Source organism: Cebus imitator, unplaced genomic scaffold (genome assembly GCF_001604975.1).
Source record: "Cebus imitator isolate Cc_AM_T3 unplaced genomic scaffold, Cebus_imitator-1.0 Scaffold181, whole genome shotgun sequence".
NCBI lineage: Eukaryota > Metazoa > Chordata > Mammalia > Primates > Cebidae > Cebus > Cebus imitator.
This window is the reverse complement of record NW_016107496.1, coordinates 811,780-827,950: the sequence shown is the minus strand read 5'-3', so window position 1 is coordinate 827,950 and position 16,171 is coordinate 811,780. Positions and strand designations below refer to the sequence as shown.

At 47.4% G+C, this 16,171-nt stretch overlaps 1 protein-coding gene across 2 annotated transcripts in view; it reads left to right on the top strand.

Annotated features, from left to right (window-relative positions):
• ARF3 (ADP ribosylation factor 3) overlaps positions 1-7,675 on the top strand; it is a 22,217-nt gene extending 14,542 nt beyond the window's left edge. For both annotated transcript variants that reach the window (XM_017545742.1, XM_017545743.1), the window contains exons 2-5: positions 2,667-2,907; positions 3,744-3,854; positions 4,075-4,199; positions 4,743-7,675. In XM_017545742.1, the coding sequence (XP_017401231.1) occupies positions 2,760-2,907; positions 3,744-3,854; positions 4,075-4,199; positions 4,743-4,904 (546 nt within the window). In that variant the 5' untranslated portion in view covers positions 2,667-2,759 and the 3' untranslated portion in view covers positions 4,905-7,675. The remainder of the gene's footprint in view (positions 1-2,666; positions 2,908-3,743; positions 3,855-4,074; positions 4,200-4,742) is intronic.
• Positions 7,676-16,171: the final 8,496 nt, after the last annotated feature.

Below are 16,171 nucleotides of genomic sequence, written 5' to 3'. Positions count from 1 at the left end.
GAGACGGGGTTTCACCATGTTGACCAGGATGGTCTCGATCTCTTGACCTCGTGATCCACCCGCCTCGGCCTCCCAAAGTGCTGGGATTACAGGCTTGAGCCACCGCGCCCGGCCTGTTTCTGTTTTTTTCTTTGTTTGTTTGTTTTGACAAATTAGTACTTTGGTCTCAGGGACTGTTGATCTGGCTCAGTTGCACTAGTTTGGAATTTGTTGCAAACTGAGAAGGATGGTAGGGGGAAATGTCACAAGGTTTTGAAAAAAACCAAACCCCACCAAACCCCCATGCTTTTGCTTGTAAATAGGATTCCTTCCCATCCACCTTTCACATTCTTAGGTTTAGGCATACTTTGTCTTGACCTGTCCCTTCGGCTGCTGGGTTTGGGGTGTGTGTGTGTCTCTGGTTCCCAGACTCTGTAGAAAATGCCAGCAGCTGGCATATGGTGATTGCTGAATAAGCTGCCCGCTGACACATGCATCCTGCAGGCACAGAGAACTGGCTTGTATGGATGATTCTGAATACTCTTTTTATTATTGTTTCAAAGTTGCATTTCTGTGGCTATCCTGTGCATAGAATCTGATTCTCTCTTGAGGCAGTGGCTGGGGTGAGCAGATAGACATTTTGTACCTTTACAATGGTTCTTTTTTTTTTTTTTCTTTTTTTCTTTTTTGCCAGTGAAGTGTTCTAAGTAGATGCATAGATGCAGTGGTTCTTAATACTCCTGTTAATCCTTTCAGCAGGTTATTTGTTTGTTTGTTTTTGAGATGGAGTGTCACTCTGTCACCCAGGCTGGGGTTTAATGGCGTGATCTTGGCTCACTACAACCTCCACCTCTCGGGTTCAAGTGATTCTCCTGCCTCAGCCTCCTGAGTAGTTGGGACTACAGGCACATGCCATGACTCCCGGCTAATTTTTGTATTTTTAGTAGAGACGGGGTTTCACCATGTTGACCAGGCTGGTCTCGAACTCCTGATCTCAGGTGATTCACCCACCTCGGCCTCTGAAAGTGCTGGGATTACACAGGTGTGAGCCACTGCACCCAGCATCAGCAGGTATTGGTTACATGCCTACCGTATGCCAGGCATAGCATCCAATGTGAGTCAGCTGCCAGTAAAGTCAGTAGAGATCCTGGAGCTTAGTTCAGTTATTCAACTCTTGTGTGCTAGGCATGATTCTTCATACTGGAGACAGAGCAGTGAACAAAACACATAAGGAGCTGATATCATAGGAAGAATAAAATAATCAGCAAGAAATAAATATATAATGTGTCAGATGGTAATAAATGTTATGAAGAAAAGTAAAGCGAGCTAAATGGGGTAGGGAGTGGTGTGTGTGTCTGTGTGTGTGTGTTATGTAGGTGGTTTTGGAAGGCCTCTTTGGTAGGTGACAATGGAACAGACAACTGACGGGGGTGAAGGAGTAATCCATGATGGTTATCTGGGAGAGAAGCATTCCAGGCAGAGGTGATAGCAAATATGAAAGCTTTGGGCCAGGCATGGTGGCTGATGCTTGTCATCCCAGTACTCTGGGAGGGTAAGGCAGGAAGATTGCTTGAACCCAGGAGTTTGAGACCAGTCTGAGCAACATGGTAGGACCTCGTCTCTTTAAAAACAAACAAACAAACAAACAAACCTTTGAGGCAGGAGAGGAAAGTTTTTGGGAAGTTGGAGTGGAGTAAGCAAGGGAGAGTGGTAGATCTCGTGAGAAAAGTAGAGGAGAGTGTAGGTCTGTAGGACCTTGTAAGCCATGGTTTGGGCCTTGGGTTTTACCAAAAAGGAGCTATGAAGCCACAAGAGGGTTTTGAACGAAGGAATCATATGATCTGAGTTTGGTTTTAAAACCACCCTAGTATGTGGAGAATAGGCCAAAAGTCTTAGGGGAAAAGCAGAGAACCAACAAGATGACTGCCCCATTGCTGTGACCATGTGGAACAGGTCTCCTTGGATGGGCCACAGTGAGCCTAGGATGCACTTAGCTGAGGATTAAAGAGTAGCCCTGCCATACCCCACCTCTCTACCGTCAGTGCACTGTTGTTTGAACAGGGCAAAACATTAGCAGCTGGCATTCCACAGAGTGTAAAGGATCAGCCTCTTTTAGGAGTGTAACTTTCTTTAAGTCTCATTTATTTTGGTATGGAAGAAAGATGGAGTTGCAGAAATATAAGAAGGGAAGGGGCAGTCTCTTGATTAGAGCAGAGAGCATAAACCTTGGGAAACCGGCAAGCCTGAACCTTGTCAACAGTCACAGAAAACCACTCCTCATTCTACTTGCATCCTTTCCAGAAGTCTCAGGGTAAGGTTAGGAGAGGGAGGGGAGTTAATGATCTTGCAATGCCTTGGGGTATAGGATAGGATGTCAGAACTGAAGGGACTTTAGAAATCATCTAATTCAATCCCCCCTCCGTTTACAGGTGCAGATATGGAAAGGTAAAGGAACTTGGCCAGAGTCACATGGTTAGATTACTGGCAGAGCAGGGATCCTTAGTGTTTACTGCTTTGTTTCTGTTCCCAAAGATTCAGTATGTATCTGAGTGGGCCTTGGTATGTAACGTCCCCTCAGGCTCTCAGTTTGTCATGAATGAACTCTAGCCCATGACCTCAGCAAATTCCATTTACTTGGAAGTCCTGACCAGCAAATGATGGAACGATTTTACGTTTCTTTTGTCTAGGATCAAGTCCTCCATACCAGGGACCAGGCCAAAACCAGACTGCCACTGCCCCCATTTGGGCCCCACTGTCCCTAGAAAGCAGCTGCTGTGATCATGGGCAATATCTTTGGAAACCTTCTCAAGAGCCTGATTGGGAAGAAGGAGATGCGCATCCTGATGGTGGGCCTGGATGCCGCAGGAAAGACCACCATCCTATACAAGCTGAAACTGGGGGAGATCGTCACCACCATCCCTACCATTGGTAAGAGCACAGCTTGGATGTGGGCTTTCATGCTGGCAGCTGAGGCAGGGCAGGGCACCTATTCCTGGTTCTCCCACCTGGTCTCTTCTCCCCAGGAAAGTCCATGCAATTTGTGGAGTTCAGAAAAGAGGTGGGCGTTGTTTAACTTACTAGTAAGTGCTGGGGCTGCTGTTTGCTCACCTAATCTGGCTCTCCCTGATGTGGGAGCTTTCCTGGCCTGGCACTCAACAGTTGCCCTCAGGCATGGAGTTGGTTTGTTCTCTGTATTTTTTGGAAAGCAGGTGAAAGGCTTTGATGTTCCTGCCAAAGGCCTGGAATTGCTTGGGGTTAGATCTTTGTGGCCAGTCTTGGTTACAGTCTGCTGAAGGGAGGGAGAACATTGCCATGTAGATGGGGGCTCCAGTCAGCATTGTCAGCTGGCTCTGCCTTTGGGGCTCCAGGATGCCAGCTCACCTCCCTTTCTTCAGTCTGCCTCTCAGACCCCACATCTTAGCTGAAGCCAACTCTGATGGCCAAAGTACTGGAGTAGGGCTGAGTCATTTTGCAGGAGGGAGAGCCAAAGACTGGGTGGAAAAGTCAGAAAAGTTGGCCCACATTACCCAGGCAACTGTGAACCTCTCGACCGACCTTCCTTATCCTCTTCTGTTTCTCCTAGGTTTTCATTTTGGCCTTCAGGCTGCTAGGTTAAGGATTACCAGGTCTGAGGAAGCCATAGCTTTTTTTCCATTGTTGGTGTCGTGGCCCCCACTGGGGGAAAGCAGAACCAATCTCATTGTGATGTTGTTTGCGGGCCTAGTGTTTGAAGCCAAGTGGCCATTGCCTGTTTTCTTCCAAAGGGTTCAACGTGGAGACAGTGGAATATAAGAACATCAGCTTCACAGTGTGGGATGTGGGTGGCCAGGACAAGATTCGGCCCCTCTGGAGACACTATTTCCAGAACACCCAAGGTATGCCGAGGCCTAGCATGGGTTGGCTGAGTATGAGCAGAGAGTGTGGCTGTCTTTCTTGTTAATGTGTGGCCAACTGCTACCCTGCTGCAGCTCTTGGGGGTGGGATAAAGGGAAGAAAGGGAGCAAATCTTTGGAGGGTGTCAGGCAGGTGTTGTCTTTTCGTTGGGGGCAAGGGGTTACCTGCCATCTTAGTGCAGCCCATGCTCTGCCTCCCTAGGGTTGATATTTGTGGTCGACAGCAATGATCGGGAGCGAGTAAATGAGGCCCGGGAAGAGCTGATGAGGATGCTGGCAGAGGACGAGCTCCGGGATGCTGTGCTCCTTGTTTTTGCAAACAAACAGGTGAGACTTCTTCCCACCCCTGAATTTGGCTGTGGAAACTGGCTGTGGAAATCATTGGGTCTTGGGCCTGTTACATGGGAAACCCTGTTACTATGCTCTCAATTTTAGAAGTGTGGGAAATTGAGTAGTTGGCTTCTTTATGTCCCTCTTCTTGTGCCCCACCCCAGCTTTATTTAGCAACATTTCAGTCCTCAGGGATCGCCTCAAATCTTTCTTTCATCTTGCCTATTACCTACTTTAGTAGAATTGTCCTCACTCCTGCTGTCAGACAGACCTGATTCTTTGGTCAGTCTGAATCACGTCTCTACTTCCCTACCAACCTCATATTTGGTTTCCAATTCCTCAGTACAGTGACCTCTGGTGCCTTGAATCTTGGGTTCTAGGGTGACTAAATCCAAAGTAGCTCCTTAGGATCTTTTTGTGGGTTTCCTAAAATAAAGGAGGAGGGGAAAGTGCTGGTACACATTTCTTTGGTAGATGGGTGTTCTAGAAGCCTTTAAAAAATCCTGAGGCTTCTTTTTGTGTGTCTTCCTCGTGCTCCAGGATCTGCCTAATGCTATGAACGCTGCTGAGATCACAGACAAGCTGGGCCTGCATTCCCTTCGTCACCGTAACTGGTACATTCAGGCCACCTGTGCCACCAGCGGGGATGGGCTGTACGAAGGCCTGGACTGGCTGGCCAATCAGCTCAAAAACAAGAAGTGAGAGCCAGGCAGCCCTATCCAAGCGCCCCACCCACCCCTGACATACCTACTGTCACCCTGCCCCAGTCCTACCCCTTCTTCTCCATTGCAAGTGTGGCCAGGGCCCTGGGTATCATGTCCGCATGCCCAGCAAGAGCCTTGCCTCCCCTGCCTCCCCTCTTTTTTCCTGTCCACCTATATGACCAATCCCTAATTGCTGTCCTGATGATGAATCATTCCAATTTTACTGGATTTAAAACAAAAACAAGGTTGTTATGGTTTCATGGGGTGGCCCTTCTCTCTCTCACCCTCTGGGTTTTGGGAGGTTGGGTGGGGTATTCTCTTTGTTTGGCAGTGGTTGCCGTGCTCTTGGCATCTGAGTCCTTTCCCTGTCCCCACAAGCCCTCCTATTCCCTGTCTGCCTTTCCTTCGCTACCCTCTCCCTGTTCTACATGGAAATTGCACGGGCCTCTCTGTGTGTGCGTGCATGTGTGCGCCTGTATATACATGTATAGAGAGAGATATATTCATCGGGGCCAGGGGGAAGCGGGGAGGGGGTGGAGTGAAGCTCAGGGCTTGCAGCCAGGACACTGCCCACTGGAGCCTGTCATCTGCCCTTTCCATGTTGGTGAGATTAAGGGAAGGAGGTAGGAGGGCATTAGTCAGGCCGGACTGCCCCAGTCTTTGGCTGGTTACCCTATTCTCTGCAGGTAGGTTTTTCTGGATGATAGGACAGATGATGGATTCTCCACCACCATTTTCCTTGCACTCCTTTCTCCACCTTTCCTAGGGCTGAAGGGTGGCATTTATCTCTAGATGACTGTTCCCAAGGAGATGCCACTCTGCTCTGCCTTGTTATTGGGAAGGAGAGAGGAACCTACTCACTCTTATCAGCTTAGAGTGTTCAACTGATCCTCCCCCACCATCCTCAGATCTGTTCCTCTGGAGCTTGATGGGGAGGTGGGGATGGCAAGTCCAGGGTGTATGTTAGGGACCCAGGGCATGGGAGAAGGAAGGAGAAGGCCTCAGATTTTCCATCTTCATTCTCTTTTGTTATTAGGAGAAGGTGAGGCATGGATCAATCCTGTTCCTGCTTTCCAGTGCCCCCTACCCTTCTGATCATGGGAGCTGGATGATTCATCTGTCCTTGGTCAGAAGTTTTCTCACCCTAGTCGTCCTGCTGGCCTGACCAGGGCTGACTGGGTGTTCTAATGAGGAGCTGGGGAGTGGGGTGACATAGCTGACCTCAGTATCAGCCCTCCTCTTCTCTAACTCTTGTTTTCTAGTCCAGGATGTGCTAAAGGATGAAGATTTTCAATTGTTTCCAGGCCCTCAGATCATCCTTGCTGTTCCTTCACCCTCCATGTCCCTGCCCTCCTCACCCACTTCTCATAATTGGATCTGGGGGTTAGAGTGGAGGGAATAAAATTCTGAAGTGGTTGTCAGTACTTGTGGGATGCAGTGGTCTTTCCCCCATTATTATGTAGTTCTTCAGAAGCGGCTGCTACTGCATCTCTCTATCTGCAGAGGGCACTTGTCCCTGAGGTCCTGGCCTGTGTCCTGACTTCTGTAGTTTCTGTGAAGACATGGCTATCCTGTGGGCTCCTGTGTGTGCTGGCTGTGCCCTGAACTCTGAGACAGCTGCCCATAACCTTTCTGCTAAGGTCAGTGCCCAGGCCACCCCCACAGCATGGCTGAGGGACCCCTTCCCAGTGGGGCTGTCCCAAGCCCCATTCCATGGGGCCAGGTTTCCTGGCCACTTTTTTTTAATAGCAGGCAGATCAATACCAGTAACCCCATCCAAGATTGAACTGTGAAAGAGAGGTTCCAGGGGTATCTTCCCTCAGTGCCAGTTACTTAGTAATGTTTTACCCAGGATGCAGCAGGTGTGTGCAGGTATCTTGCTCTCTAGGTGAGAGAGAGAGAGAGAGTGAGAGAGTGTGTGTGTGTGTGTGTGTGTGTGTGTGTGTGTGTTTGTGTGTGTGGTGTGTGTGGGGGTGTTAGAGGTTCTATTTGATTTAAAAAAGTATTCATTCCCTTGACCCCACGGATGCTTCCCTCCGTACTTTTTATTTGCTCTATTTCCCATTGCCTCTCCCTCCTTGAACTCTTTCCTTTTCAACCTCAAGTCATTCACTGCTGTTGCCGGTTTGCCCTTTTCCATGTATATTTTTTTCTAACTTAGGATTCTCCACTCTATCTTTGTGGTACGTGAGGACTTTACCTCTTCTGCTGCCTCATTCCCTCTCTTTCTCTAGTTAGATGCCAGTCCTAAATAGGTTTTCTTCACTTCAGGCCTCACCCCTCACCTTGTGTTTTAGAGCTCTTGGGACCAATCTGGGGCTGAAAGTGTTAAAAAGGTTGCCTTGGGACTGCCCCAGATCTGTCCAGCAGGGGGCAGTAAGTGACCTTGGTAGTATCCCTGGCTGCTAAGCCCTTGGCAGGGATGGCCCTTTCTACATTCCCATTCACTTAACAGCTCTTTTGGGATTGGGTGTTTCATTCCATTTCTGCCCACTCCCTCTCCTGCTCTCCTCTGGTAGGTTTAATTTTATGCTTTCCCTGATTCTGGCTTTCTACTTCCTGAGGACTCCCCCCTTCCCCCACCCCAAAGTTTGTCTGTGATGTTATAGTGGTAACTGCAGTTCTGAACTGGGTTTTCTCTTCTTTTTTTCTCCTTGGAATGTAGACTGTATATGTTTAATAACTCACCTTCTCTATCCTTGTTCAAAATGTGGGATAACGCAATGACTGTGACCCTGGTTGGAAATTAAACTTGTTTTATGCAGCTTTGGAGCAGACCTTCATGCTTGCTATGCAGCAGCCATGGGGCAGTGGTTCAGTGGTGAGGGTAGTTCTGTTTCTGGTCCCTCTCTCCATAGTGCTCCTTCTTTCAGCAAAGGAGTAAAAGGCACACTTGATTGATAGAGAGTGGGGTTATGGAGGGAACTAGTCCTACTCCATACTGCTTCTTTCTTCCCATCATATTCCCGGGGGGGAGCCCAAATCAATTGGGCCTCAGAGTGTGAGTGCTTTGTGACTTTCCTCCTCAAGTTCTGAAAGGTTTAAATCTGAAATTAGCCATATTTATCACTTGTTGGTAGACTGTAGGGACTTCACTGGCTGAAGGGCCCTGAACTTGGAGAGCCCATATGCCTCTACTCTCAGATCTCCTCAGCCCTGTACCTGAGGTGCTTCTAGTTTGAACAGAGACCTCTCACCAGTCTAGTTCTGAACTTTGGCAGTGAATAAGCATGAAGGATAAACGTCTGGGCAGTGTAATGGCCTTGATCCTTCTTAGAACTGACAGCCCTGCATCGGCTCTACTTCAGGCATGTGGTTTTCCATTGTCAGGATGCCAAACCTCATCCCGAGATCCCACAAATGTCTTGAGGAATAGACCTTTTCCATAAAGCTGCCGTCCTCCCATCCCACTGCCACCACTGTTCTGTTCCTCTCCTGCTACCAGTGTCTGGCTCCAGGCAAAGAAAGGGATGGTACCACCTTTAGGGTAGGTGAGGTCTGGGAAAGCCAGGCAAGCCTTTCCCACTCTTACTGTTTTCTTAAGCTTTGAGGACAGAGGTCTTCCCAGCCTGCTGTCGTGGGAAAGGGATAGAATTTAGGCATATAAGAAGTTTGAGAGCCCCAAGTACCAGTGTTAAGCATATAATTTGTATTCAGTTATTTCCCTGCTGCCTCCCCAGCCATTTCCTTTTCAATTCTTCTGTTATTAATAGGCCATCAACCTAAGGGACCAGTGCTTCCGCCTTATGTAACTCTGAAACTACTCCAACCAGACATCTCTTATCAATCCCAACTTTGAACATTCCACATCTACTCCTCAAGATCAGATAACACTTTCTTCCATCTAGGCTCCTCTAAGTTCTGCTTGGTGACAGGTTGCTGATAAAGAGTATCTTTCCCAAGTGTTTTATTTCTATATCGGCAAATAGATACTTTTCAGAGCTACAACCTTTCATAAGATAAAGATAATGGAGAGGACTTTAGTTGAATGGTGGGCCAGTAGGGGGTCTTTGGACCCCTGAACAACTTGGAGAAGAGGATGAGCTATTCCTTTCTGTCCCTTAGTACTCAATTTAGAATGCCAGGAAGGAGGTAAAGGGGAGCCCTCTCGTGGCAGTTGCTTAAACCTTCAGAGGAGACTGAACCTGGGAGGTAAATGCCTAGCACCCAGCTCTTAGGACAAACAACAACCCCATCTTCCAGAACATGAATAGCATTAGTCATGGACTGGTGGAAGACTTGGACCCAAGGTCCATTTCAGGATAATCTGGGCAAGGGAGCTTCCCAAATGAGCCTGTAGAAAGTCAGTGGAAGGGCTTAGGTTGGCCAAGGTTGGATGGAGGGCAAAACCCTCCAGTTCATTCCAGAATATAGGGGCAGTGGCCGAGAATGAATGTATGCGTGAGTTTCTCAGCCTTGAGGTAGAAGGTCTGAGGGCTCTGGGGATTCACTGCACATACCACTTCCAGCTCAAGTGCCTAGGTTGGTTACAGCAAGAAGTTGACAAGTATGTATTAAGTGTATTCGATGTTTTTGGGCATCTGGGGATCCATTTCTGGGGTGCTCTGGAATCCTTTGGGATATCTGTAATGCACCATGTGGGGTTCTGAGAGTTGAGGGACATCCATTCCATTGCCACTGCTTAGTGTGGGGAGTAGTGTCTGGGCGGCAGTCACATTACTAAGAAAAGTTTTGGGTTTTTTTTTTTTTTTTTGAGACACAGTCTCTGTCACCCAGGCTGGAGTGCAGTGGTGTGATCTCGGCTCATGAAGTGGCATGATCTCGGCTCATGAAGTGGCATGATCTCGGCTCACTGCAACCTCTGTCTTCTGGGTTCAGGTGGTTCTTGTGCCTCAGCCTCCCCAGTAGCTGAGATTACAGGTACACACCACAACACCCAGCTAATTGTTTTTTGAGAGCGAGTCTCATTCTTACCCAAGCTGGAGTGCAATGGCGTGATCTCGGCTCACTGCAACCTCCGCCTCTCAGGTTCAAGCAATTTTCCTGCCTCAGCCTCCGGAGTAGCTGGAACTATAGGCATGTGCCACCATGCCCAGCCGATTCTTGTATTTTTACTAGAGATGGGGTTTTACCATGTTGGCCAGGCTGGTCTTGAACTCATGACCTCAAGTGATTTGCCTGCCTTGGCCTCCCAAAGTGCTGGGATTACAGGTACCAGCCACTGTGCCTGGCAGAAAAGCTACTTTTCCAGTTCTGAAGAGTGCAAAGGTAGGAGAGCCAGAATCCAGTTCTCTCACTTTCTAACCCAGTAGCTGGAGAGAGAGCGTCATGCTGATCACTGGGGAGTGATATGATCCGGATGCCTGCCTTCCTCTGCAAGATTTTCTGTCTAATTGGGTTTCCTGACTTTGCTGGTATGGGTAAGAATTACTCTGAATTCCTGATAAAAGGGAAGAGCCTTAGGACAGAGGAAACTGAATCATTTAGTAGGGTAAAGGGAGCAAAGCCACCAAAGGCAGTGTTGGAGGTGTAGAAGAGAGGAAGTTGGGTTGGGACCATTCATTATCAAGGCTTGAAGGTGAGTGTCTGTTTGTATATCATGTTGGCTGTGAGTTACAGAACAGAGTATCTGGCCTCGAGTTGAGCACTTCTGGCTTCAGAGCTGAACATGGTGGAGGAGAGAGGACACTCAATCCAAAACCCTATCTCTGCAGAGGGCTGACCAGTTCTACGCATGTACCCTTTCTTCCCCCATGCTTCCTCACAAACCAGGCATTTTGAGAGTTGTCTGGCAGTCCAGTTCAGGCAAGGCAGCAGGTTTGAGAATGGGGTTTTCCACCTGGCATCTGCTTCCTGCCCACCTCTACCTTCACCCCTCCATCCCATACATTGTTGAGGGGCCTCCCAGCACAGAATTGAGTAGAAGGACTTTTAAGGCTTTGGAGGGCTTAGCTTGGGGCTCTAACCCACAGGGATTCTTTCTGAGTTCTGAATATAGTAATAAAGGGCACTCTCTTAGCTTTAGGCTATAGATAGGAGATGGGGAATCTGTTCTTGTCTTTGCCAAAACTTGCATGGATGGGATGATACCTCCTTGGTTAGAACAGCCACAGGGGAAGAGTGGAGGAAGGAGGTAACTCAGCTTCATTCTTGGATGAATGTGTGCATAAACATACCTGAAAGAAAACATCTAGTCAGCTGGGATATGCATACCCTTGAAAATACACCACCAGACCAGGCACAGTGGCTTATGTCTGTAATCTCAACACTTTGGATGGCTGAGGCAGGAGGATGGCTTGAGCCCAGAATTTGAGATCAGCCTGGGCAACATGACGATAGAGATGGGATTTCACTGTGTTGCCCAGACTGGTTTCGAACTTCTGGGCTCAAGCAGTCCTCCAACCTCAGCCAAAGTGCTGGAATTACAGGCGTGAACCACTGTGCCCGGCAAAAAAAAAAAAAAAAAAGTTTTTAATTAGCTGGGCATGGTGGTATGTGCCTGTGGTCCCAGCTACTCAGGAGGCTGAGGCAGGAGGATTGCCTGAGAGGTTGAGGCTGCAGTGAGCTCTGTTTGTGCCATTACACTGGTGACAGAGCCAAGACCCTGTCTCAAAAAAAAAAAAAAAAAATCAAAACTTTAAACCCAGATTTTCAAATGCTGACTCAGTCTTTTACTTTATTAATAATGTGTTATAAATAAACACTTAACATTTAAGCCGGGCACGGTGGCTCATGCCTGTAATCCCAGCACTTTGGGAGGCAGAGGCGGGCAGATCACAAGGTCAGGAGTTTGAGACCAGCCTGACCAACATGGTGAAACCCCATCTCTACTAAAAATACAAAAAATTAGCCCGGTGTGGTGGCATGCACCTGTAATCCTAGCTACTCAGGAGGCTGAGGCAGGAGAATCACTTCAACCCAGGAGGCGGAGGTTGCAGTGAGCTGAGATTGCACCATTGCACTCCAGCCTGAGTGACAGAGCGAGACTCTGTTTCAAAAAAAAAAAAATTTTAAGTAGTATTCTGCTTACTGTCTGGCACATAATAGGCATGCAACTTTGATGAACAAATGGATGAGTTAAGAAACAACATTGTCTTTAACCAAGCTGGGCGTGGTAGGTGCCCCATGAGTCCTGGAAGCTGGAGGACTGGGTAGGGTTTTTCTTACTCACTGACAGAGACACCTTTGAGGGTGGAGGCTTTTCTAAGAACGGTTCTGTGATCTCCAGCCAGGGTTGGGCTGACTATCCTACCTTTCCAAGAATCATGTCACCTTTTTCTGTTGTTTAGATTTCTTCTAACTTGATCCAAGGAAAAAGCTCCTTTTCTGGTCCCTCCACGGTGCAGGTGGGCTTATGCTGCCTGTGAGTGGATATTGTCTTTAATAGTTTTGCCCTTTCCATTTCTACTACCACCCTCTCCTTCTCTACTCCTCTTCCCCTTTGGGTTCCTGAACAGAGCCTCAGACCTGGATAAGACAACAGCCTTCCACCTTCATGACACTGTTGCAGTCTGCTGATGCATCAGTGCAGTATGCTGTGTCACCCTTTTGCTTAGAAACTATCAATGTGTTCCCACTGCCTTAGTCTGACAATTCAAGGTTCTCCACAACTAGCCCTTAATTCCCTCTCTAACCACTTTCCTCTAGTCTCTGGCCAAATCCCTTACTTGAGCCAAATTGGTCCATTCATTTTTCCCAAACATCTGGCCCTCTGCCTTTAGCTCCTTTCTCACTTGTTTAAAAATCTCACTCCAAGATGTAGCTCAAGTTTCACCTCTTCCACAAAGCTGTCTGTGCCCTCTGCAACCACAAGGACTTTCATAGTTTTTCCCCACTCTGGCTCCTTGAGCTCTGTTAGCACAACTCATTTAACACCTCCCACTCATTCCTTTGTATTGCTGTATATCTTGTTCATTTGTTTAATATTTAACTTAAACATTTATAACCTGAGAAGTAACATCTGAGCAGGAAAATTATTTTTATAACCAAAGTAATAAATATACAGAGCAACATATGGAACATTCCCCTCTACTCTTCGCACTCCCATCCCCAAACGTAACCATCCTGAGCTATTTGATGTGCATCCTTCTAGTTCCTTTTCTAAATGTATGTACTGATACATGTTTGGGGAGGGGTTAAAATATAAATGGGCTCATAGCACATCTGTTATTCTGCTATTTGCTTTTTTACTTAGGGTATATACATTTGCCTTAGAGATTTTCTACATTAGTATAATTAGATCTCCTTTTAATGGCTCCTCAGTATTTCATAGTATAATTTCTTCAAAATAAAACATACTGTCTAGAATCTATTATTTGGAGGGTATCGTGTAGCTAGTACCTAGCTCCAGACATGATTGCAACCTCAACCTTGCCATCAGTTAGATGGCTCTTTGGGGGACATAGGAAGGGAGGAATGGGGTATACACAAATAACTGCAACAAAAGGAAAAATGTAATAATGTCCACAAGTGTATGCCTGGGGCTCAGAAATAAGGGAAGTCACTCCTAGCTAAGCGAATCGGGACTTCATAGAGGAGATGATATTTGAGCTTAGCCTGGAGGAAACTTGACAGGTAAAAGAAGCCTATGAGTTCAGGCCGAGAGATGAAAACACAAGATATAGGTTTGTATGATGCCAGACCACAGTCCATGAGCAGGAAGGGGATTTAGCTCAGTCATTTACTGAGCGTTTATATGTCAGACACAATACTAGCAATGAAGATTTGGAAACGAGAAACATGAGGTTTCTGTCTCTCAAAGGCATTGTTTTATAAAAGCCAAGTTTGGCAAAGCGGATTAGGGCTGGAGGACAAGCTTTCAGCTGGGATGTCAGTGAGTTGGAATTTTATTCATGTGAGCAATGTGAAGCCATGGTAGGCTTTTTAGTGGGCAGGTGATGGGACTGAAACTATAGATAGCAACAGTGTACACAATGGTCCAAAGTAGGGAGAGGCTAGGGATGAGGGGCTTATTTTTTTAGACAAAGTCTCTCTGTGTCCTGGGCTGGAGTACAGCGGTGTGATCCTAGCTTACTGCAGCCTCGACCTCCTGGGCTCAAGCAATTCTCCCACAGTAGCCTTCTGAGTAGTTAGGATCACAGGTGCACGCCACCACACCCGGCTAGTTGTTAAATTATTTGTAGAGATATAGTCTTGCAGTATTGCCCAGGCTGGTCTTGAACTCCTGGCCTCAAGCAGTCCTCCTGCCTCAGCCTCCCCAAAAACGATGGGAATACAGGGGTGAGCCACCATGCCCGGACTTTTTCTTTTCTTAAGATAGACGTTTATTTCTGCCTTAGTTAAAAGGTGTCTGGGGCCATGCATGGTGGCTCACACCTGTAATCCCAGCACTTTGGGGGGCTGAGGCGGGTGGATCACCTGAGGTCAGGAGTTCAACACCAGCCTGGCCAACATGGTGAAACCCCATCTCTATTAAAAATACAAAATTAGCCTGGTGTGGTAGTGCACACCTGTAGTCGCAGCTGCTTTGGATGCTGAGACAGAAGAATTGCCTGAACCCGGGAGGCGGAGGCTACCGTGAGCTGAGATCACACCACTGCACTCCAGCCTGGGCAAGACAGAGTGAGATTCTGTCATAAATAAATAAACAAACAAAAATTAACCACATATGCTCATTTGAACCCAGGAGGTGGAGGTTGCAGTGAGCCGAGATCACACCACTGCACTCCAGCCTGGGGAACAGAGGGAGACTTAAATAAAAAAGAAAAAGAAAAAATGGTGAGCTTGGTCTGGTGGCTGATGCCTGTAATCCCAGCACTTTAGGAAGCGGGCAGATCATTTGAGTCTAGTAGTTCAAGACCAGCCTGGGGAATATGGCGAAACTCCATCTCTACAAAAACACATATTAGCTGGGTATGGTGGCATGCACCTGTGGTCCCAGCTACTCAGGAGGCTGAGGCAGGAGGGATCACTTGAGGCCAGAAGGCGGATGTTGCAGTGAGCCAAGATCATGCCACTACACTCCAGCCTGAATGACAGAGTGAGACCACCATCTCAAAAAAAAAAAAAAAGTGGCAGCTGGTTTGAAGATAGGCATCTCAATTATTCACAGCCAGTTACAGATCTAACTACTCTTTCCCCCTTCCCACTACTGTACTTGACTACTCTTTTTTTTCCCCCCTCACAAAGAATGGGGCTTCAAATACAACTAAAAAATAAAGGTGTCTGGTAGGCCAGGGGCTGTGGCTCACACCTGTAATCCCAGCATGTTAGGAGGAAGAAGAGGTGGGCAGATTATGAGGTCAGGAGATCGAGATGATCCTGGCTAATACAGTGAAACCCCGTCTCTACTAAAAAAAAAAAAAAAGGCTGGGTGGGGTGGCACGCACCTATAGTTGTAGCTACTCAGGAGGCTGAGGCAGAAGAATCGCTTGAACCCAGGAGGTGGAGGTCGTGGTGAGCCGAGATTGTGCCACTGCACTCCAGCCTGGGCAACAGAGCCAGAGCTGGCATCGTGGCTCTCCAGTTAGCAAGGACTTAGGCTTCGTGCTTCACCATCCTAGCATGCAGCCGCCATCCTCTTGGTCATCTCATGGTCCAGTATGGCTTCTAGAACTTAATTCATCTCATCTGCATTCCAGATAGCAGACAGAAGGAAGGAAAGGTGATTAGGGAGAGGGAGGAGCACAGAAGGACCCTTTCTAGCTAAGTTAACTCTTTAAAGGGCCTTCTTGGAAGTCAAAGACAATACTTGGAATACTTCTGTTTATGTTCTCTTGGCCAGAACTTAGTCAGTTGGCCATATCCAGCTTTAAGGGAGACTTGGATATGTAGTTTTGTGGGTTTCTTGTTTAACTTAAACTTGATATGTAATTCAAAAACAGTGAAATGCACAGATCCTAAGTATACAGTTTGGTAAGTTCTGCCAAATGCATACACCCATGTAACCTACATCCCTCTCAATATACAGAACATTTCATCACCCCTAGAAATTCCCTCCTGCTGAGGGGACTTTAAAAAAAAAATACAAAAGATAATGAAGGCTTCTTATCCTGAGGTGGGAGGGTTATAGATACGGGAATGGAGGGAAAGAGCTGCAGAGACTGTGGAAGGAGAACCCAAAGTAGACCCACTGAATGTGGGAGATGAGAGAAGAATGAATGCTGGTAGCAGAGCCACTAACAGAAACAGGAGATAGGGAGGAAGTCTAGGTTGTTATACAGATGGGATGGAAGGAAAATGAATAATGAGTACAGTTAAGACCATTGGCCGGGTGTGGTGCCTTACGCCTGCAATCCCAACACTTTGGGAGGCCGAGGCAGGTGGATCATGAGGTCGGGAGTT